Source organism: Camelus bactrianus, chromosome 2 (assembly GCF_048773025.1).
Source record: "Camelus bactrianus isolate YW-2024 breed Bactrian camel chromosome 2, ASM4877302v1, whole genome shotgun sequence".
NCBI classification, from domain to species: domain Eukaryota; kingdom Metazoa; phylum Chordata; class Mammalia; order Artiodactyla; family Camelidae; genus Camelus; species Camelus bactrianus.
Window position 1 is genome coordinate 88,275,446 of NC_133540.1, and position 24,400 is coordinate 88,299,845.

Sequence of the window (24,400 nt, forward strand, 5' to 3'; positions counted from 1 at the left end):
TGAACACTTAAAAGTGGTTAAGACAGTACGTTTTATGATGTGTTTTTTTTTTACCATACAATAAAAGATGGTGCAAAAAAGATGGTGATTCTTAAAAAGAAAATAAAACGGTTAGAAGCATGAGAATGGATGCTGAGTAGTGAAAATAGCAGTGTGTGCTAATGATTTTCGTGTGTGCTCCCGCACGCATTCCCCACCACTCCTCTATTCTAAATGTACCATAGGATGCACTATTTCCCAACCTTCTTTGCCAATCACTTCTGGTTAGGTTCAGCCAATGAGAGACACGGTGGAAAACTGGAGGAAAGAGGGGAGGTAAAGTCATGGTATTTTCCTTTTACTGCTATAGATAGCATTTCCAGCGGACTCTGAGTCTTCTTTGTGATCCCAGCCTGCAAAAGACAATCCCTCCCTTTGTGATGACACCTCCTGCAGGCAGCCCCTGCCATGGTTCTAGCTCCTGGTAGGTAGACCCACTTTCTTGGATCTGTTAACTGCAACTCCTGCTGATTTCCATGGCTTAAAGGTTACAGTGGCTGTTGGATGTTGTTGCTAATCTCTGGTTTACCTCACCACTCATTCTGACTTGATTTTTCCCTCTCCTGTTTAACTCACTCCCTATATTCATCTTGATTGAAATAGAACAGTTTCTGGTTTTTTTCAACTGACTCCTGACTCATACAATCCTTTATTAAAGATGCAACTAAACCTAATCCACATGGAGACATCAAAAATCCCCGTAAATGACAACATTTGACCTACACTGACCTTTTAACTAAGGCCTACATATTTACTCCTATGTTTTGTAGAGCTTTAAGTGATTGGTATATATTTATGAAATACACAGACACACACATACATATTAGGAATTTATCTTATATGCCATGTACTACAGTTTTTGGTAATGAGATTTCTATAATTTCAAGAGCACCCCCTATAATACCTACAAACGTGGATACTCCAGGAAATGAATTTTGAGATAGAAACTGGCATTCAGGAAGTTTTCTGGAGCATGCTCAGGACCAAATTTGGGAAGTGAAGGAAGCAATGCAGTCACAACAAAGGCCTTAGTCGCTCCCATGGGGGCTCTGGAGCTGGCATGTCCCTTCGGAATTAGCATACATTGATGTGAGTGTGCTAAGTCTTAATAACCCCACATTTGCCAGGCATTGGCTGCAGACAGGTGTCCCCTCCTGGCACTGGCATGACGTTGGGCAAAGCAGCTTTCCCTCCTCAGCCCAGGGTAATTATCAGGGAGGGCATCTCAGTGGAGAGTCCACTCCCAGCAGATGAGAAAAGGAGTGTCTCGGTTCTGGAGAGGGGAATCAGAGCCGTACACCACAACGTTCCCGGGGGCCACTCAGAGCCACTTGCTTTGTATAATACATTCTGAAACCACCTCCATCCTGCCCCCCACCGAATCTTACAAGGGAAAGGTTAGTGAGATGAACTACAGCCTTTTCTGTTGCAGCTGTTCTGGGACCACAAGTGACACTCGTCAGCTGCCTCCTGCACGATCCACTCGCCCTCAGCTACCTCTCATCCTCTGCTGGTCTTGATGGCTGACCTAGAACCTGGTTCTAGGCCATGGTTTCAGGCCAATTTAACAGCAAAATGGGGCAAGAGAATACTGAGAATTCCCCAAGTATACTCCTGGGGGCCAAATACATTCCTTCCCACTCCTGTTGTGAAATAGCAGCTGGACCTCTGACACCACAGGTCCGCAGGGCCCTGTGGCCCGACGGGAAGGGCCACTTGCACTCTAGCCTGGAACTGCCGCAGAGCGCTTTCCTGTTTCCTGCACCAAGATCACAGAGCTATTGGATTACTTACCTCTCTGGGTCTCAGTTTCCTCACCTGGAAAATTAAGAGAATTACAGAACATGTTTTATGGAATTGTTGTAAATAAATAAATTAATGTACATAAAGCACATAAACAGTACTTGGTACATGGTAAACCATATAACAGTAAATTCTAGTTTTTATATTAATTCACATATTTGCCACGAGCCACAAATAAGAAAGGAATACAAGTATATACAACATGCTTAGAAAACACAGTACTGTATTTAATTTATTTTAATAAGAACTTTATAATTTGCTGTTGTAATTTTAAGTATATTCCCCTGATTTGCTTCAACAGAAGTTTAAGATCCCTTATCATGTCATATTTGAAGATAAAAGCTAAGCCTGAGTGCACGAGAGAGTTAACATTCAGGTACATAACTTTGACCAAGGGGGTCTAGGAGCCATTGGATAAATCTTCTCTTCCACTCCTCAGGTGGACCTTCTCAGGTGCATTTTAGAGGCTCCTCAGAGGGTTCCTGGTGGGATCACAGAAGTGATCAGCTCAAGAACTCACCAATGAATTAGCTTGTCCTCCTCCTTCCCTGTTTGACTCTTCACAGTCCCCACTCATTTTCATTTAGATCACATCCCCAAATCAACTACATACCAGGAAGATCTCTCAGGCTCTGCCCTTTGTGAAACTCAGGCTAAGACAGCCATTACCAGAAGTAGCCCAAGAAAGCAAATGCTCAAGATGAGATTCTGGACCCGAATCACTCTCTAATCACTCCATTGCTGGTTGACACTTCCACTGGTGGTGGATTTGAAGTGCAGGAGAAAGGGGAGAAAGGGAAGTATTGGCTTCCATGGGAAGCAGTAGCAGTTTGATGCAATGGTAAGTATAAGTAAGGATTGGGGGGGTTGTCTGGTTCTCAAAACTGACTTTAGACACCTTGAAAAAAGAAAAAGACAGGTTCAGATTAGCCAACTATAACTCAAGATAAGCTGTGAAAGTGAGATACATTCAGGGCAGTGTTTAATGACCATTATTTCAGCAGCCATGGAGCAAGCTATGCTAAAGATCAGGACCAGGATTTGCATAATAGTAGCAGAGCCACAATGAGTACAGGTATAGTCTTCAAGGCTGTGCATTCAAAGTGAGACTCTAAAGCCTGGGATGGGGACAGTCGGTAGAAAAGCTAGAGAAGCTGGAATCCCCAGCTATCCTCGAACCCTCGGGGTCCTCTCCCTTACTAGAGGAAATAAAATCTCCCTTTGCCTAGATAACCTGCAAAGTTCTCACTTGTAGCAGGTGCCTTAAAGGACGATGCTTGTCCTTCATAAGATCTACACATGCCTCCTCTCTTTGAACTTTGATCAATAACTGTGATGACATCACAGCAGTCTGAGTAGAGGAATAAATACACCAGAAGAAAACAGCTCTCCCAAAGAATTCTAAGACCTGGGCTAACATTATGACCAGGAACCAGAAAAACATGTGAAAGCAGATCATAAAGTATTGGACCAGAGAGCCCTGAGTAAGACTGCATAGGAACAACTGATTGACACAGTGGCACTCTCTAGTGGTTCAAGATTTGAAGTATTAGCAAGGAGTCCTGGAGGCATTCTCCATATGCTTCTGGCATGACTCCTTGAAATTGGTACGGCAGGTCGTGTTCCTTGGGAAGCATACTCTGAGATGGAGATTACTGTGCAGGAAGCTTATTAGTTTAGCAAGTGCTCTCAGAATCAAACCCTGTGAAAGAAATCAGAAATGGACCAAGGGAGCAGCTGGGTTACAATGCAGTCTTAACCAAGGAACCCTGAGAAACTTCAAAGATGGGAAGACCCTTCAGAATTGCTGAGGTAGACTGAGACTGGGCTTTTATACGCACATGTTGCCTGGGCACTGGATGTAGGCTGCTCCCAGGAAGGGGTCACTTGGGGCTCACAATGCTAGTGTGCAAGCAGAGATTCATCGTATTGCCATAAGAAAGTAGGGGTGCTGCTACACAGCGGGAGGCAGGAAGAAGCATGTCTCGAACCCAAGAGATTCACTGGGCGGCTCTTGATTCTTTCATGCCCCGGGATGAGTTGGCAAATTCAGCCACTTACAGCCCAGTAGCCATATAACATCTTGTTGGGATGAAGGTATGGGTCACCCAACATTAGGGAAGCAACCTAGACCCACCTATGTAGTGGTGCAAAGCTAAATAAAATCTGGAATGCATGATGAAAGATGGTGTGTGTATATTAACTGTAGCCCCAGAACCAGTTCTAGCAGTGGAGTGAAACTTGTTCCTCTAGTCCCGTTTTGCTGAGGTCACAGCCTGTCTTGACCTAGAAGGCAGTGATGAAATGGATTTAACAATGTGTCCAAACAGATCTCACTGGCATAAGGGGTACACTGTGCTAGAGCACTCCTCTTGTGCTCCGCCTCACATCCTCTCATTTCCTTATCACCAGTGCGCTGGCAACTAGTTGCAAAGAAATGTAATAGTAGCACTTTGTCTCAGCTCCACCAAATCTCTTGCTTTCTGCACCACTCCCACCCTATCTCTCCACTATTATTGTATAGGATACTTGCAGGAACCTGCATAGTGGATTTGATAGGTGAACAAACATGGATAGGAAAAGGAATTAGCACCTGTGGAGTAACACTTCCCGCATGGGAGATAGGAACCCGTAAAGCAAATTCTCTCCTCTCCTATTCCTCATGAAGACAATTTTGAGGTGCATTCCATTCAGCTCCTCAGATGGTCAGTGGCAGATTTATGTCCCAGTTGCCCACAGCGGTGACAGATCAATCATGTATCCTTGACTTTGCTTGCCCTCCTTCCCTGTTTCATTCTTTCTAGTCCCCTACTCACCTTTCTTGGAATCACTTCTCCAAATAAACTACCAGCATATGAGCCCTCATCTTGGTGTCTGCGTTTTGAGAGAATCATTTCATGAAATTTAGCTTCCATTTTACCGGTGAGGATGCATTCTGTCCAAGATCACATGGTAGAATACAAGGACACTTGGCCAATGTTATGATTGTCCTGTGTGTCTTAATAACGCAGTAACCTGAAACCTAGTCACTTCAAGATCCACTTCACAGGGGTGATTCTACTTTTGAGGACTTCTAAAAGGCTGGCCAACATCAAGGCCACTGTAAAAAGAGGATCCTCAGGGTCAGTGACACATTCACATTGGAACCTTGGTAGAAAAGACAAATTAGGAGGCACTGAGCTTGCAGCCTAGAGACTTGTTCATGTTAGCAACCTGTTCCAAAATAATCTGTTATTATCTTCCCTAAACACTTATTAAGCTGGACAGTTGTTTGTTTGGTTTTGTTTCACTCTGTCAAGAATAATCTGGTCTCAATCACACCATACCTCAGTATCATTTTTCCACTGAATATCCTTAAACATAGTTTTGAGAATCCCTAATTATTTCACTGTGTGCACCTACCCTCCTCTCCCTTCCAAAATTCTCTAATTTGATGCCTTTACTCTAAGTAAAAAACTTCAACATTTTCCCCTGTGTCATAAACAGAAGAGGATTTGGAATGTGAATTGTTAAAGGATAGGGAGCATGTCAATCTTTATATCCCACAAAGCATCTTGTTCACAGCAGATATTGGAATGTTTCTTGAATAAATTTACTCTAGGTCTTGGCAGGTCCACCTGTTGAAACTGATGAATATTGGTAACTCAGCAGATTATCTGTCTATCAGCCAGGATGGGCTAGATTATGCTATAATAACAAACCTTCATTGCACTAAGACACTGAGATTTGGTGGTTGTTTTTCACTGGCACTACATGCCCTATGTAGGTAAGCAGGGGAGCTCTGTTCTTCAGTTACTCGAGGATCTAGGATGAGACATTTGCTCTCAACATATGCTTCTAGGATCACCAAGGCTATATATATATTTATATATATATGTATAATATATATATATATATTATATATATATATATTTTATATATATATATATATATATATATATAAAATATATATATTTAACACATTGTACACTGGCTCTTAAAATCTCACTCAGAAGTGACACATGTCCCTCAGCTCAGATTCTTCAGCCAAGGCAAGTCTCATAACTTGGCTATCTTCTGAATCTATTCTAAACAAAGTATTATTTAAACATTAACATAGTTTTCACTAGAAGAAAAATATAGCATGAATCTGTAATTTTCTGCCTGAATTACCCTGTCTCCCTACTTCACAAGAGATGTGCTGACCTTAAAGCAGACACTTATACTGCACACATTAAAAAGTAAAAAACCAAGACAAAGGTATGCAGTTGCAAAATGGCCATTTATTGCCTACAGGGGAGGGAAAGGGAAGGAGAGACGGGGAAGTACACAGGTGCAAGGAAACAAGCATATATTTAGCCCTATACATCATGTGTGAGCAGTACCCAATCTCCAAAATGGAAAAAAGTATTTTGTCATCTGACATAGTAGTTAAGGTTCTTAAGCACCTCCCTCCTGAGCTGCCACAAGATTTAAAAGGCAGGACTGCTTTGTTTAGTCAATGTTCACATTAATGAAAAAATACTACCACCCAACTGTGTCCTTTTGCACGCACACTTTGTACAGTGTCTACTGTGAAAAACATCTCAGCTGAGCAGTTTGGTCAAGATTCAGACCTCATCAACTGTTTAACTGTAATAAATAGAAAAATAAAGCAGCTGGTGATTTTGTCAGAGAGAATGTGTTCCACAAGAATGGAACCAGTTTCTCCAGCGATGACAGAGTGTTAAATGATGAGAACACCACAGAGCCAGTCTACTACACATTAAACACTAGTAAGCTACAATTACATGGCACTTCATTAAATCTTCTAATTTAAAAAAAGGAAAGAAAACCTCAGATTTTAAACTGATTATTAGAACACAATAACAAGTTGATTTAGCACTTGGCTTTTTCTTAGGACAAAAGCAAAGTAAATACACAACCTTAAACAGTAGAATTTGTTTTGGAATAGAATCAATAGAAACTACTAAGTATTCCGGGAAAAAATTACCAAAACTTCTTGCTCAGTTTTGAACTCATGTGCTTTACTTTCCAACCATTAAATTAGTTACAAAAACACTTTATAGGCCACAGAATGACTCAAATGTATGCAAAACAATGAATTATTAATTTAATGCCAAGGAATGAAAATAAATGAACCCTTCCCTATTCAAATGGTAAACTGAGTGGAAGAGTAGGTCATCTCATGGACGATTAGTTGGCACTTGTTTTCTGGTTGAAAGAAATCACAATAAGAAAATATAAATCCACGGTGAATTTGACCAATACCCTGGCCTTTTCAGAGACAAAAGGTACAGACACACTCTGAAAAAAAAAAAAAAAAACCCAAAAAACCCAAAACAAAACAAAACCAAAACCCACCTCCCTCCATACCACCCCACTCCACTCAGAGACAACAAAACCCGAAGTTGAAACATTCATCCCAACCTCGAAATATACCAAGTACTCCATTGAACTCTATTCCTCAGCTTCTCCTAGATGAAAGAATTGCTTGCTTCTGGACAACTGTACGAATGCCCATAGTGCACTTCTCAGTGCTGCTGGTGTTTAAGAAATTTGCCACTCACAACACTGAACAATTCCAGATCCAGTGTGCAGTAACACAGCCATCCAAATCCCTCCCCCACCCGAAAAGTTGGCAGAGCACCGCTCAGAAATTTCAAAGGTAAGGAAATATATTTTTAGCAAGTTAAGCACAGAGAAAAGACAGCAGTTTCTGAATAAATACACCCGCAGACTACTGCATCAAGATTGAAACAAGCAGCTGGAAACTAAGCCTGTTCAGTAAGAAGCAAAGCCATTGTCTGACACATCAACACTGAGCCAATTGTGTTAATTAACTAATTAAACAAAGGGGTACATATAACCATTGATACATGGAAAGAAAATACAGCCGTATATCAGTAATTAGAAATTAATACAAAACTGAAATGAGCAAGAAATGACCATTTCTCAGAGGGCTACCATGATTCTTATGTTTTAGGGTTAAAAGTGACAGACATACAAATAAGCAAATTATCTAAATTTGGGTAGACTGTTGTAACAAAAATAACTACTAATAGGCGCCAAACTATGTCTTCTGAAAGTTTCTGGAAAGTGAATATACCCAATGCTACTGTGCCAAAAGAGTCATATCACTTGGCATTTGCGTACCTTCTTCAAAATGGGATTTTCTAATGACACAATTTCTCATTTCAGTACAATGCTACCAAGTTTATACCATGTGCCATAAAAAATTAGCATTTAATAGGTAGAAATGTTCTTATTTCATATGCTTTGAAAGTGAAAATTATTTTACTTAAAAACATTCCATTACTTCAATGTCATAATGTTTGTTGAATGAAACCTCAACATGCTTGTTTTCCTTTGGTTCCAAGAATAACCCAAGCCTAACCGAACAAACTTATGCTGAAAGGAATTATTAACTACGTTAATAAAGCTTGCTTTTCCTGGTACCTCCTTATTTCTTACCGGAGAACTTGTGATTTAACAGAGAATCTTACACAAAGACAGTACTTGGTTAAAACAAGAAAACAGGCATGTTCTCCCTTACCACCTTCCTGAAAATAAGGTTTTTTTCCCCCCTTTTTTTCTGTGGATCTTGTTCAGAACACCCTGCAGTGTAAGTATAAGAATTTTCTTTTTCTATTTACCCTTAAGCTTTAAGGTGACACATAATAAAGATTATTGTGCTGTAAAGGAAAGATGCTTTTGGTATCCTGTTCTTAAACAGCATACAACTTTGGTAAATAAGCCAGGTTAAAGATGTACAAACTTACTCATGCTTGAATTCAAATTTAGTGACCATGATGCTGTTAGAAAATTAAAATCACTCAAAGCAACCATAAGTATAAAAGTTCTCATCTGTCTATAAATTCAAAGCTTTCACTGAAGTTCCTGGCTTAGAAAAATATTCTTATTTCCCTAGTTAATTTGTATACCTATAATTCAGAGAGTTCTACAAACATGATACAATACAGAAGGAAAGGTTAAACAAATCTTCCACACATTAGATTTTTTTTTTTAAAGGGGGAGGGCAGGTGGAAGAAAAAGGATAACTTACAAATGTGAGAATTCACATCTCTATCAAAACATAAGTATATGTGAGTGCTATTTTGGAAATGTACCATAAAGTCTTTGCTTGCTTTAAAACCATATCCTTATGGCCTGTTAAATGTATCAGAAACTGATGTCTTCTGTGACTGAAGCTACTCATCAGTCTGCATTTTACCAAGCTATTAAAATCCTTCAGAAGCTCAGAATATAAGGCCTTATAATCAAAGAAGTAAATATTGGGACACAGTCAATTTTTACTGCTAGAAAATCTAGCCTTGGATTGGGAATGACGAACCATATGCCTTTGGTTCCACAGAAGAACATATATTTAACCTATTTTTTTTGTGTGTGCTTTCTCTATTCCTTGCCATTAGACTTGAAAGTATAGATGGCATTAATGAGTTTTAGAAACTCTTGGAAATGCAAATACAAACTTAATTTTTCACCCAGTAGCAGCATATTTAGGAGATACAGTTTTAAAGTGGAACACAGTATGTTTGCTCACATTCAATTCTGTAACAACCTGCCATAGAATCAAGTGATATGAGCCTTCCATCTCTTTCAACTTTCTCCCTTGCTTCTCTGTGATTTTTATAACTTGAAAACACCAAAGAATAGGGACAAATAAGAAATGAAGCTTTATATTTCTGCGAACTACAACACTAAAACACAGTGGCTTCTTTAATACATTCACACAGGATGCTTATTAGTAAAACTAAACAGTTGCCTACGAATATCAGAAAGTAATTGAAAAGAAAGAGCTTGGAACAAGGCAAATGGGAGGGAGGAAAAGCTGGTCTCAGAACCCATTGTGCCATACCTGACTTTAACATGTGATATTCAAACGAACGTTCACACGCCTTACATCAAAGAAAGGAAACAAAAATATTCAGCTACGTTGTACAAAATTTTTTTTTTACATAAAACATCATAAATCTTGAACAGATTTACTATATCTGAATTCTAAAAAGTTGCCTATAGAATGGTGCTGGGATTCTGTTCTCTGCTTGCTTTTAGGCAGTGCTGTTGCTTAAAAGTTGACACCAGGCACAATATTTTAAAACAAAGTCAACAAGCAAGGAGCAGTAAGTGGATTTGAGCCTTTCCCAGATGTCAGTCCTGAGGATGCTGCAATATTCCCCATCAAAATGTGTAAAGCTATGAGGCGGATACTGATGCCTGAGAGAGTGGGTGACTTGACATGCACTTGTATGACTGCTGTAATGGCAAACAGTGCAGTTTTCCCTTCCTCAAACAACACTGTTTCGATAAATTTAAAGAACACTCCAGTTCTTAGACAAATATCAGAAATCATATTTAACAGTTAAAAAAAAAACACATAATCACAATCTAAAAATGCCCAAATTTTCTTTTATCTTCAGATAAAATATGCAGCAGCCCCCATGGCATAAAGCTTATTAACTTATTCTGAGATCTAGAAAGTATGTGAGCATAAATATTTCACTTTCATTGAATATACACCAAATGTCATTCACCTCTTCCTTTTGGCTTTTCATGCCAAAGTTCCAAGTGGCATGCGTTTTTAACAGACAATACTGAGGAGAGCAGCATTTCTGATCATCTGAATTGGCAGCTCAAAACAGATACCACTCCTTTCACAGAGGGAACAAAGGGTGTGTGAAATTTGGGCAGTGGGCTAAAGGGAAACCGTGCACATGAAATTTGGGTTACCATGCCCCAAGTATGTTTGCCACCCAAAACAGAACACAATTACCTACTTCAACAGAGCTACTGCCAACATTTACTAAAACCACATTAAAAATACACAGGATAATGAATGGTTTGAAAGAGTGCATTTGGAAGCAGAGAGAACCCAATTACACACCTTCCTGCAACAGAGTGCCTCGATCATACACAAAATAAACTTAAGCTGTTTACAATGTTTCCCAATTTTTTTTATTTTTCCCTCTACATTTAACTATTAAAAAAGTTTTTTATTAATAAATGGGCTCCTCTGTGGTTCATATACAATCATAAGTGAACTTTAAATTCCATTTTATACAAACATCTCAAAAAATATTGGGAGTGAAGTATGGTAGGAAATATTGCTCACATTGCTAATTAACATGCGTATATGAAAGGAGGAAAATGTTTTGTTAGTGCATATACCTCCAGAGCAGAAAACCCACCCAAAACAAAAGATTTAAAATAAAACATACAGTAGCTGATTACAAAAAAAGGTAATGTCCACAAAATTAAGTTTTTCATGCTATTCTACTTTCCAGTACTATGCTTCAGGTAATCAATTTGCATGGCTAGATGTTGAATGCTTGAGGTATATAAGAAGGGATACCTGCACACTGAGGAAAATCTGTCATCTCAAGGGTTGCTTCTTTGTTTATTTTGTTTGTTTGTTCTGGTACCTTAACATTTTTCAAAGAATATTTTATTTACATCAAACTTCACTCAACTACAATGACATTCCAATTATAATAGATGACAAACAACGCCTCTGTCACTAGGCACTTTTAAAAGGGAGTTTAGGCTTTACAGAACCCTTCTGATGCAATCCCATATATGATATTACATCATCCCACCACCCTCGTCCCACTAAAATTACCCTTCAGGGGAAATATTACCTTATGTAGCCTGATTAATTTACTATGGAAGAAATTAGTATAAAATGACCAAAGGAAATGCATCATTTAAGACTAGTAAAACAGCCTAAGATGTCAGGTTTGAAAGAGGAGACAAATTGTATATATTTAAAACTAATTAAATAATTTAAATTTGACTTGTACTTTATATATTAGTGAGACACAAATATAGGTAATTTTCTTTTAAAATTTCATTCACATAATGGAAAATTTCTTGTTTATTAAAAATATCACATTTTGAGACTAGAAACAGTAAAGTGCATGAAAAGTTTAAAATATAAATTTCAGAAAACTCTTATAGCAGCAAAAAAGCAGAATAAAGAAAAACTTAAAAACACAGACACAACCTTTTCCTGTTACTGTGCCATAATTAACATCAAGTAGCCAACCAATTCTTCCCCCAGAAAACGGTATTTCGTTCACTGCCTCTTGAGTCACAGATTTTCAGCTGGCCCCTCCTGGGCGAAAAAAAGATTCCAACATATCTAAAGAGCATCAACAATTGGGAATAAACCAGTAGCTTCTTAATTCAACCCTGACAGACAACGGAAACAAAGATTAAAAGCATATAATGGCCATTTGGCAACTAGAGTCAGGAAAAATGATGCAAGGTTTTCAACTACTCCCTGTTCTCTCCCCAAATCCTTTCCATTGTCACGTCAAAAAGCCAAAACCAACAGCCACTTGACCTACTTTGGGAAACACATGAAATATTTGTATATCTTTCCCCTTCTAAAACGTTGATCAGGGTCTTTTCATTCATTAGTTGTTTTTGTTTGTTTGTTTTTAATATTTGACTATTAACAGCAAAAATGATACAGATTATATAATATCTGTTTTTCCAGCACAACCAGGCAGAAAGGGGTGGATGGAATCAATAAAAATTACTAGAGACTAATTTTGTGGGTAGCCTAAATAGACCAAATTCTGTTTCCAGGATGTGTGGCAGTAGAAATTACCCGCTGTTTTCCTGTAAATAAACTGGAGAGACAGGCTTAGAATTAATACTTCTAATAAGGTTACAATTAATAGGGGAACAAAGTACAGAATGATTCCTCAAAAAAAACAAAACAAGAAACAACCAGCGTTTGCCCAACAAATTGTCATGTGCTGTTAAATGCTTGGTTTTGAAAGCATATTGTGCAAACCATCTTTAAATTCTCAGTTTTTCTCATTATGGCTAGTTTATGTACAGATCTAGCAAATTTAAGTGCTTTGTTAATGTGCAAATAACTGGGGAGCCAAAAATCAGTTTGTTATCATGGAAAAGAGAAATTCAAGAAAGTTTCCTGCAAGGCATGCCATCATTCAGTTTAAAATTTCATATTTATAGTTTTAAAAAATTGCCTTTTACAAAAATGGTTGGTTCATTTGAAGCCATTCAAAACAAAGTATTTGTTCTGGAAAAACAAATACACTGTTGTTGGGCCTCAAACTGGTGATTTATCAATTATGGATGCTGACTCCTAATATAATATGAAGGTCCAACTTAAAAACACACTAAATTAAAAATTTGGAAAGAGAGTAATACTTTGGTTCCAGCCCTAGTGCCAAATGATACCAATATGCACAAAAGTGTACAAAATTTTATAGCAAACACATAATGAAAGGAACCTGAAGAAGCAGCTTAAGGATGGCCATACTTCACTCCTACATACTTTGATTTACAACTGTACAGGTCCATAGCAACAGATCCCCGTCTTTACGGGGCAGTACTCCACTACCTCCGATTAGGCAAGTGAACACCATTGACAAGAGGCAGGAGTGGAGGGTGGAGTTCAAGTTGTGTTAACAGTGAGAAGTGGTCTGAAGGGATGTGAGGGTGTGGACACCCAGTGATGTTGTTCTCAACCAGCCATTGAGGATCTAAAGGCCCCAGGACACCAAGCACGTTCATATGAGTCTTGGAATAGAAAATGTAGTCAATCACACCCTGAAAAGAGATTGGGAGCAGAGAAAAAAAAAGGAAAAAAAAATGCTTAGATAAAAGAAAAACTCAAGGTATATAAAAGAACAATTCATACTCTGCAAAAGCCAAATATCTGAGTAACCTGTATTTCTGGTACCTGTTGTCTTGACAATGGGTCAAATAAAGCTCAAAGCTTGAATGGGTAAATTACATGAAATAAAGGTGGCTGAATAGGGAAACACAGTAGCCTACTGGAATCACAAAGCCTTGCACTTGTGTATAAGTGGTAAGCAAACTGAGACACTAACAATAAGCACACCAAATTTTGTCTAGGTATCTTTAAAACTGGCGTGCTTGGGTCAGTGAAATCTAATATATCAATAAAAACATTATGGAAACTGCACTAACTCTAACAGATACAATAATCAGAAAATAAGGATATTTATATAAATACAACCACAGTTAATGCACAGTTACAACAAATTAATTCTTTTAATGATAACTGGCATTACTTTTAGTTATTTGTAAATCAAGATATCCAAACACATCTGAATGAAGCCACGGTAAAGCACGTTTTTAGATTTGCTAATCCCAGTTTGGTTTTCCCAGATTTTATACATACATATAAAATACTGCACACATTTAATCATTCTAACCTGTTCTTTAGAATGCTGTTTTCACAAATCCTGGTGTACTGTAAATTCTGGATACCCTGCTGCACAACGATACCTCAGCAAAAACAAACATTCAGCAGAGACCTACCTATGTATTCAGTCGCAACTCTCAGGGCTAGATGATTTGGTTTACCTGAGCAGTAAGTTTCAAAACTAGTGTGCCTTTTTTTGCCCCAGGCTGTGCATGCAAGAGAGCTTCCTATCCACTGCATAAGAGCCTGAGCCCAAGAATGGAGAAATACTTCCACACCTTAAAGTACCTATTTATAAATACTATACATAGTGAGCTCTAGCTAGTATTTTAAGTGGTATCACAGCAAAAATGGGCTACTTAAAAAAAAAAAAGAAAGAAAGAAAAGACAAAGAACTTAATGGAAAAAATTATACTATGAAATTTTGGAAACAATGACCTTAGTTTGTAGATTTGATACGACCAAGACTAAAACAATGAAATAGTTCTTTTGAGGGAGAGGGCGTTACTCAACATTAGATACCTTAATCTCACTTTACCACAAATTAAGGAGCCCACTTGAATCCAGGGGAAGACTTTCTGCCATTCATGCTCCAAGTTCAGACAGTCAAGAAATGATATTATCCCTTCATTTTGGCTAATTGTTTAGTTTCCCAGTGACGTTTTAGGAAAAGGGTTAAAAGAGAGTGGTTTTACTTTCTTTTATGAGACTGCCCCTTGCTTCAGCTATAAGTAAACAAAACACAAGTTAAATATTTTAAATTACTTAGGTTGAATAAACCCCCTACATCTTATCACTTTGTTATAGAGCATCATTATGCACATCAGCTACTAGAGCTATGCAGAAATCCTTTGCAAACACAGGCCCCAAGAAAGATGTCAAACACTCCAGAAAGTAGGATGCATTTAATTGGAGACATCACTCATAACTATTAACCTCTTCTGAATCAAACTGTTTCTTTTTTAAAAGACCATATATAACATGGGAAAATAGTCTTTATATTAGTAAAGTTCTAGTTAAGTCTATAGAACTGTATTTGAGAAAAAAAGTAAAATCAGGAAAATAGTTTAAGCTAGCATTATGCTTTGTTTCGTAAAAGAATATGAAAAAATTATCCACCAAGAATTTCATAATGTAACAGAAAGATTTACTCCTTGACATAATAGGAAAACTGTCCTTCCTTTTTTCATTAATTGGTTCAGACACACCCTTAGACTGGTTGCAGGGGGGTGGGCATGAGGTCTGTCTGTGTAAGCAGCAGCAGTAAGTTTGAATTAGGCTGTTTATTCAACTTACTTGGTGTTATGGACTGAATGTTTGTGTTCCCCCAAAATTCGTATGTTGAAATCCTAACCCCCTAATGTGACTGTGTAAGGAGGTGGACTTCTGGCAGGTGATTAGGTCATAAAGGTGGAAGCTTCACAAATGGGATTAGTGTTCTATAAAAGGGACCCTAGAGAACTCTCTTGCCCTCTCCACCATGTGAGGATGCAGTGAGAAAACAGCTGTTTGCAACCCAGAAAAGGACCCTCATTAGAACCCGACCAAGCTGGCATCCTGATCTTACACTTCCAGCCCCCAGAACTGTGAGATAAATTTGTTATTTTAAAAGCCACACAGTTCATGGTATTCTGCTTTAGCAACCTAAACTCACTAAGATACCTGGTTTATAAGTAATTCTCCTAACTGCTTATTCTTTGAGTCACTCCAAATCAGTTGTAGATTAAATGACTCTGAGTTCTAAACAGCACTTTTCTACATTCCTAATTTATTCAAGAACCAAGAAAGTAAACAAATGCTAAGCCAAGTAAACAAAAATTTAACAGCACTCCACTGATACAATGGCAGAATATTGTATTTGTATCTGTATTTAATGCTAATTACAAGACACTTTTATACCTGATATTACTGATTGTCTTCAATACTGGTATAGCACTAATTACATAAAATGTTTTGTACGAAATTGAAAAGTTTACTGTCTGCTACTTGGACTAAAGGCTTAATTCTCTCTAGTCAGGTATGCCCTTAGTTTGTTCTCTGATCATCCTTCCTTCCCATCCTATTCCACCCTCCCATCCATCTATCCAGCCAGCCAGTATATTTATCTTCCCATACATGCCTCTCTTGCACGGATTTATAGCTCTGTCCTTTCTTATCCTATCCTACATATGCAAACATTAAACCCTCTTTGGTCTATGCACTTTTGGTTCTTTAACTGTACTTCTATAGACGATAAAAATGGTTCAGTAAGATTTTTGATTCAATTATTAATGCACATAAGATCTTTTGAAGAAACATCAACAAAAGATTTTTAAACAGCTCAGATGATTGAGGAAGATGGGTTTAGATTAATATCCCACACTTTGTTTCTCTAATTTTTACTTTATGGATAAGGAAAAAGTAACCTTTATAAAAGCCTAGACAAGATAGAAATGATTTGGTCTTTTTACCTATACACGTATAAAGACAACAATAAGAGTCACAGAAGCACTTGACATTTATCTTACGGAACTTTATTTTAGGTTTTCTGGGTTGTGCTCGCAAAGATATATAATATACCACTGGAGTCTAAAGGATAGGAATTAACCTATAGTTAACTGTGTATCATTAAATCTGGAGGTTTTCCTCTAAGCTCACACAGGAGCAGTGGTGTAACAGAGTCAGCTAGTACCTACTTTCTTAGTGCTTCATCCCCATTCTGCATTCAATGCTTTTCTGTGGGGAGCTTGAAGTCTATTACTTATACCACAGAAATCAGCAAACATTACAAATTTGAGCTTCTTTTTTCCCAGAAAGCTGGTTATTAAATATTGCCAGCACATTACTGCGTATCAATGATCTGAACAAAGTCAATTATCTCTGAATAGTATTATCTAGCCTAAAAGCAAAAACACTAAAATTGGATTCAACTTCTAAGCAATTTTCCTCCACTTCTTGATTACAGAAACTGGCCAACAGCATCAGCACATGACTTTCCTGTCTTCTTCCTACTACTCGTTTCTTGGAAAGCAGCTAACAAGCACTGAAAATGGGAAAAGGTTATTAGAGATGTTTAAGAGTGCATTTCATAAATTTCCTTTGGTATTTCGTTAAATCCCTCTGGGCCTCTTACTCTCAACCACTTTGTAACATCTGCATTTTTTCAGGATGGTATAAGATTTTAGTACATATGCCTGAAATGCCAGAAAATCAAACAGAGGTACAACATGCAGAGTGAACAGAAAACTGGCAAAGGGAAAGGAATTAACCACAGAAAACCACTACCACCAGTGTTTCAACAACTACAACTGGTCTTCTACAACTGGCCCTCTAATTTTTCTTCTTATTGTACAAAAAAAATCTTTCTTGGTCCTTTTACTAAGCTGGAGTGTCCCACTGCCTGGGAATATACTAGTATGACAACACGAATGTAAAACAGACCCTAAGTACAACCCTCTCTAATCCCATCTCCCAAAAAAACCTGGAAAATTTGAAGGTAAATGAGAAAACAATGAAAAGTACTATGAAAATTTGGGAGGAATACTATACAAATTCATTCAAGGTGATAGTTTAGCTGTATCAGGTTGCTTATTTGAATCCTTACTGTTAGGGATGTTACTGTAAGTTAGAAATGGTATGGACAGGTGAAACGCAACTATATTAATAAATAAAAAATGCTATTGAACAGTGCCTGGCACATATTTAGTGAGCATTCTGGAAGTCTGTGCTATTATCATGGTTATTTGAAATTTGAAGAAATGAGGGTACAAAAAGAATTCTTAAGTCAACAATAACCACAAAACCTAACAAACCTCCTTAGATTTAGGTGCACACTTAGCAAAGACATTTTGAAAATCTAAAAATTCCTGAAGATTATGCAATTAAGCAGAAATAACATACACCTTTCTTGTGTATTTGATAATTTCTATGCCAGCCCAGAGGCTGTCACTTACTTTGAAATCAAAGGTGTAATTGGTGTAAGGCATCAAGTTATTTTCATAGGCGCTCTTCAGTTGGAAGCCATGTGTGATTCTCCCTTCTGAGCTTCCATTCTTTCCATTGCAGCTGAAGTTCATAAGACACTCATTGTATCTTAGTTCCTTGAAGTCTTTGTGGTTGTCAGCTACTCCTCCATTGCTTAAATATTCCACAACACCTAACAGAATAAAGATGGAAGAAACTAGACCTTACACAAGACTTCATGGCCAAAATCTGTTGCCAGATGCATGCACCAGGTTCAGAGTGGTTTTATCACATTGAGCCACATGAAACTGCCTTTTTTTTGTTGTTAAAAAACCAAGTATGAGCAATTTCATATGGTTCAATCAAACTGAAGGGTATCTGCCTATTTCAGAGCAAAATACCAGGATCACTCAGAATTATCCTCAGTTTTCTTAATGGGTCTTCAAGCTGATTCCCAGATCTAGGGTGGCATTTGCCAGGAAGGTCTTGACCCTAAATGTTTTTAGAATATTATTTCAAACCACTATCTCTTCAGTATTCACCATTCTATGCAATCAACAACTTTCAGAATATATAAAATACAGCACACATAATAAAAAATTTAAAAACCATTAACAACAAAAATAGATTTTGCATTTTCAACATTGCAATGTCTAGTTTCAGCTCCACAATGCCATTCTTTGTCTGGAGCTACAGTGAGTTTTTTTCAGTCTGACACTAAACAGGACATTATATGCTGGAGGTATATATAAAAATATAAAAATATTATATGTGTATATATAAAAAAATATATATATTATGTGTGTATATATAAAAAAAGCTGAAGAGAGTAGAAGCATTCAAAAAAGTACACCGCTTCCACTGAATTAAGTAAACATTAAAAAAAAGGTACCACAACCCTTCCTCTGATGATGATTAGTAAACACTGTCAGTCATCTCTAACTGTGATCAGGAATGACAGCAACACACAACGAGTAAGTGATGAGTTGCAACGCTGGTATTGTGAACAGCTGAAAGGAGCTATCATTTATTTAGCGTTTACTATACACCTGGCACTGCTGTAAGTGCCTCCTACACATACCTCACAAACAACTCCATGAAGTAGATAAAATGGTTATCCCTTTATTTAAAAATGAGGAACTTAGTCATAAATTGCACAGCTCCTAATTGGTAGAACCAGGATTCAGCCCTGACAATCTGGCTCAAGTCAACTAATTAATCTGTGATGCCAAATAACAGCTCATTGGCTTAAACAAATCAACCATAGAGGGAAACTTGTGCCTGAGAACAATTCAACTCAAAAAAAGGATTAAAAGAGGACATGGTTAAGGTATCAATGGGGGCTAGGGGCTGAAGGCAAACATTTGTGAAAGGATGATTTTAGATTTATTTGCTAAGGAGAAAAAGTAGAGATGTTTTCCAGATTTGAGACTTCTATTAATATTATGATGGTAGGCATTGGGGTTAATTTTTTACTTTTGGGGTGTTAATTTTATATTTATTGTGGAGTGGTTATTTTAGACAATTTAAAATGGCTTACTGAGGGGGGAGGGTATAGGTCAAGTGACAGTGTGCATGCTTAGCATGCACAAGGTCCTGAGTTCAATCCCCAGTACCTCCTCTAAAAATAAATAAATAAACCTAATTACCCACCCCAAATTTTTTAAAAACTAGCTTACTGAAAATATACAAAATTTAGAATATGCTTTGGTAATACCAAAACAGCAACGTTTTATATTTGAATTACAGTATTTAAATGCAGAACTAATTTTTATACAGAGATCTAAAATAATTTAGTTAGGACATAAAGTAGTTTAGTGGAGCTCAAGAAGTAAATGTGAAATCCTAAGATAATTCTGATTACTCTTCTGCACCTATTATCAGTATTCAGATATCACTTAATGAGTTCACTTAAAAGACGTCAACATTAGTAAACCAGATAGCTACCGTACTGAATAACTTCTGATTGCGTCTTCAGCTCACCCTCCTCTACTGCACCCTGTGCTGCCTGAGGCTGACCTTTACTTGCACCAACTGTGAACCCCTCCCACTCTAGCTTCTAGTTGGATCTGGTCAATGGGCAGCAGTGGCAACAAGAAATGGGAGGACAGGAACAGAGTGAGGCAGGGATAAATATTCCCCTGGCTCCCTTTTTGTTGGTTTGCCGGGGGTTAATCTTATCATAATACAAATCCATCACTCCTATTACATGGACCTCTCCTCCTAACTACTTTTTCCAGGTTCTGATAACAGCTCTTACCACTTTTCCCTTTTGGTGCAGGGGTGGTGAAGTGTCCCTAACTCCCCTTGTGGCAGGATACTGCATCATTCATTTTTTTGTGTCCCTTAACCCTGCACACACCTTTGGAAATAGCTTAAATAAATTCTCCTCAATTACCACATGTCCTATATCTGGGATCTTACTGATACACTCTCTAATTTAGAAGAGAAATTCTCTACTCAAAAGTTAAGAGCTAGCTGGCCTTTCAACTAGAAGTATAAGCAAAATTGAAAGCCAAGAGGAAATGATGTTATAAATACCTGAATCTGGCAATGAGTTAAGATCTGCACATAGCACCAGCGGGATGGAATTAGGATCTGCAGTTGGGCTGCCAGGCCTACTTGAGGCTTTCTCCAGAATGTTTTTAACCTCTGAGACAAACATCATGGTCTGAATGAGTTTCACATCAGAATACTCTGGGTCCCAATGCATGTGGGCATTTGCCACTATAAGCAGCTGTTTGTCTGCAGCATGAATAGGCTTCAGACCTAAATTTAATCATTAGGGAAAAAAGGATCAAGTTATACTTTATGTATCAAAAAAGCAGTATCTTAAGGTTTTCTCCCCAAAACCCACAGCCACTTCTTTACTCTTTTCTATTAATTTATATCTTTCCCTTTACCTCATGAAGCAGTTCTTAGAAGCGTAAGTGCTGAGATTCTGGTAATCCCAACATGGGGGCTGACAAACTGCAGCCCATGGGCTAAATCTGGCCAACCACCTGTTTTTGTACAGCCTGTATATTCTAAGGCTTGCTTTACATTTTTACAGGGTTCTATGAAACAGGTTTTAAAAGACTGTGATAGAGACCATATGTGGCCCACATAGCCTAAACTATTAACTATCTGGCCCTTTTAGAAAAAGTTTGCCAGCTCCTACTCTCTCCCCAAGTTAGGAATTATACCATGATATAACCAACATTTGATTATAGTACCTTGATTTGCTGAGTTCTTAGTGTAAACAAGCACTTTAAGTATCTGTCACTTAAATATCACAGTGACCTAGTGAGACAGGTTTTCAGTTATTGGAATCACCTAAACTATAATTTAAATTCCTCCTGCTGGTCAGTACTCATTCACTCTGCATTTCTGGAGCACATCAGTGACAGTGTCAGTAAGGCAACAACATTATATTAATCTATATGAAATAAATTAAGTGAATTTGCTACCAAAACAGATTCATACCATACACTTAGAAGAAGTATTTTAAAAAGTGAGAATTAGGGAGTATGTGCTTTCAAAGTTTGAACGTGGGTTTAGACCTGGTTCTATCACTAATTACTAACCTTTTATTATTCATTATTTAAACTTTTTGGTGCTCAGGTTCATTTGGACAGTAAGGTATTCAACTAGAAAATCTGTAAGGTTCTTTTTTCCCCCAGAATACTGTTTCTTAATTCTGCCAAAATAAATATTAACATGGTACTTTCAAAATGGTAGATGAGGATAACACATTAAAAAAAAAGAGGCTTATGGCTTCTTTGAAGGGACAAGTTATGAAATAAACTTAGTTATTAACACATACTGACAGAGAAAGATGCCCATCAAATTTTTAAGGCACAAAGCTCAATATGCATGGTATGATGCCACTTAAATAAAACTATACACATATATTAGTAATGTGTAAAGAAATGAACATGAACTAGAGGATATAAATAAGGGAACTCTCACTTTTTACTTTATACACTTTTGTACTGTTGGAATATTACTTAACTGTATACAAGATTAATTTTTCTACTGAAATTTCTATGGAAGTAGCTCTTAAATTTTTCTGTTGAAAATATAAATTCTACAGAAAGACCTGATTTTCTCAGCCTACTATTTTGGTAAAGTTTCCTTCCACCTTACCAAGCTATAATTATCTTTAGTGTTGAGTAAACAAGTAACTGAAGTGTCTGTTACATGTGACAGAAAGTCATTTTTAAAGCAATCAGATTATAAGATAAAAATTTGCAGCGAAAATTCTCTAAGCTCTCTTTTTTCTCCCTAGAAGTTGTCTACTGTCACTTTTGGCTGGAGATTAAATGTTCACTGTATTAAATATTTAAAGCTTGCCCCTTCAAAGAAACCATAAGCACCTTCTATAATATTATATTCCACCTCTGGGAGTATAAGAGAGACATTATTTCAGCAAGTGAATGTCTACTGTATAATTTACAATTACTCTTCTGCAAATTAAAAGGAGATTAAAACTCCAAAAGGAATTCAATATTCTCATTGTCAGAAGAAAAGGTACCAGACTTTTAAGAAGAATGAGATTGGAAAGGACATAAAAGCAAAAATGGAGAGGGTGAAAAAGAGGAAGAATTTAAAATCTCATATCAAAGACTGACTGTCTCTGATGATGGATAAACTGAAGACCAGTGAGAAAACGTTTGACAAATACATATGGTCTGAACGATTCAAATCAATACTTAAGGGAAAAATCTTTTCCTCTACAGGCAGTGAGTAAAGAAAAAAATATTTTTAAATAAAAGCCCGGATGTGGTCTTATACTTCTCCTCGCTCTTACCTAAAATATAGTTAAGTAAACAATGAAATGCTCAAAGGCAAACAGTAGAAAGGGGAAAAAAAGGTCTGGATATGCAAAGTACATAATGAGTTTCTGACTTTGAAGGAAGCTATAAATAATCTACAATGGAAAAGAAAAGTACCAGGTAGATAAAAGATCCTGCTCATACCCTGACAATGACTGAAATATAACAAAGAAATTAGAGAAAACGTGCCAAGTACTTATCCTTAAAGACAAAAGATTTTACATTCAAGAAGCTAAAAATATGGCTAAAAAGAGAACCAAGCCATCATAATTTCCAAATTCAGCCTAAAACATTTCTTATTTCAAATAACCTTCTGGAATTAATGGCATATTAAAGACTTTTCTTTTTACACATTACCTGGTAAGTAATACCCCAGGATGTATATGATGCTTGATGATCACACAATTAGTGCTCTTTTCCTGCCCTCTCCCTTAGCTTTCCTCAAAAGACAAGGAAATAACTATGCAATAAATACCAGCAAGACTCTCTGCACTTGAGAAGAGAAAACTTGGGATGGTGTTTAGTTTTAGTAAAAATATTTTAAATTGCACTCACTTGCTCCAAATAGTTCTTTGTGGACCTCTAATACCACAGCGACACCAATGTTGTCTTTTGTCATCACTCTGTTCAGCATAGCTTCGGATCCATCTGAATTAGCCATTGCCACTTGGTTAAACTCCACTGTATGCTTCTGCACCAATGTAAATCTGAAAGGTACAATGTATTAGTATTATGGTACCAGGTACTTGGACTGTCCTGCTAAAAGACATTAAATGAAGGGAGCACAAGATACAGACACTATTCACTGTCTCCCTAGATATTTTTTAGCTTTTCAGGGCCAGGTGATACAATTCTGGCCAATGGGAGGAAAAAAAGTCTGATTACTGTAAAAACTGTCTTGAAAGTGCCACCAAGCAAACATGGGTGTGTGTATGTGTACTTGTGTATTCCTTTGCCCTTTTACATCTATGCCCGTGTAGTCAGAACCATTTTGGCAAAAGTTATCCCACTATGGATGGGGAAGGAGCTCAACCAGATTTGGACTGCCATTTTTGGACTTCTTGTGTGAGAAAATTACTCTTTTACTCTTCTACTATTTTTTCAAACTACTGTTGGGATTTTCTGGTATTCAAAGGTGAATACAACCTTAACCAAGTCTGCAAGTTAATGAAAAAGAACAGAATAAAATCTTCCTACCCTGTTTTCAGTTTTATTTTCACCACATTAAAAAAAAAATTTCTCAGGAAAATGCAGGGACACACACTTATCTTGGCTAAGGAGAAGCCAATTTTTCCACCTGGCTTTTACTGGAAAGCTGAATTTGGGAGTATGTAAATGAAAAGAACAGAATCTATAAGATGAGGAATGGTACACCCTGCAATTATACTTCTGCATCTGCACTAATAATATTTTCTTTCCTTAGTGCCAAATTAGGTATGGTAGAGATGTAGTACTTAACAGAACTGAGTTTAGCACTGACATTTAATAGCAGTATGACTTTAGTCAAGCCATTTAACTAACCCCTTTCAGCTTCGTAAGTTTGTGAAGTATTTATAAATGACCAAAACCTGCTAAATAAATATACTGT

The 24,400-nt window shown here is 37.3% G+C and overlaps 1 protein-coding gene across 4 annotated transcripts in view; it reads right to left on the reverse strand.

Moving 5' to 3' along the window:
• Positions 1-6,084: 6,084 nt before the first annotated feature.
• Positions 6,085-24,400, reverse strand: part of CNOT6L (CCR4-NOT transcription complex subunit 6 like) — a 92,309-nt gene continuing 73,993 nt past the window's right edge. For 3 of the 4 annotated variants that reach the window (XM_074345836.1, XM_045506216.2, XM_074345828.1), the window contains exons 9-12: positions 23,368-23,519; positions 20,537-20,764; positions 17,986-18,188; positions 6,085-13,431 (exon numbers count right to left, since the gene is read on the reverse strand). In XM_074345836.1, the coding sequence (XP_074201937.1) occupies positions 13,219-13,431; positions 17,986-18,188; positions 20,537-20,764; positions 23,368-23,519 (796 nt within the window). In that variant the 3' untranslated portion in view covers positions 6,085-13,218. The other variant, XM_074345842.1, reaches the window with a different exon arrangement.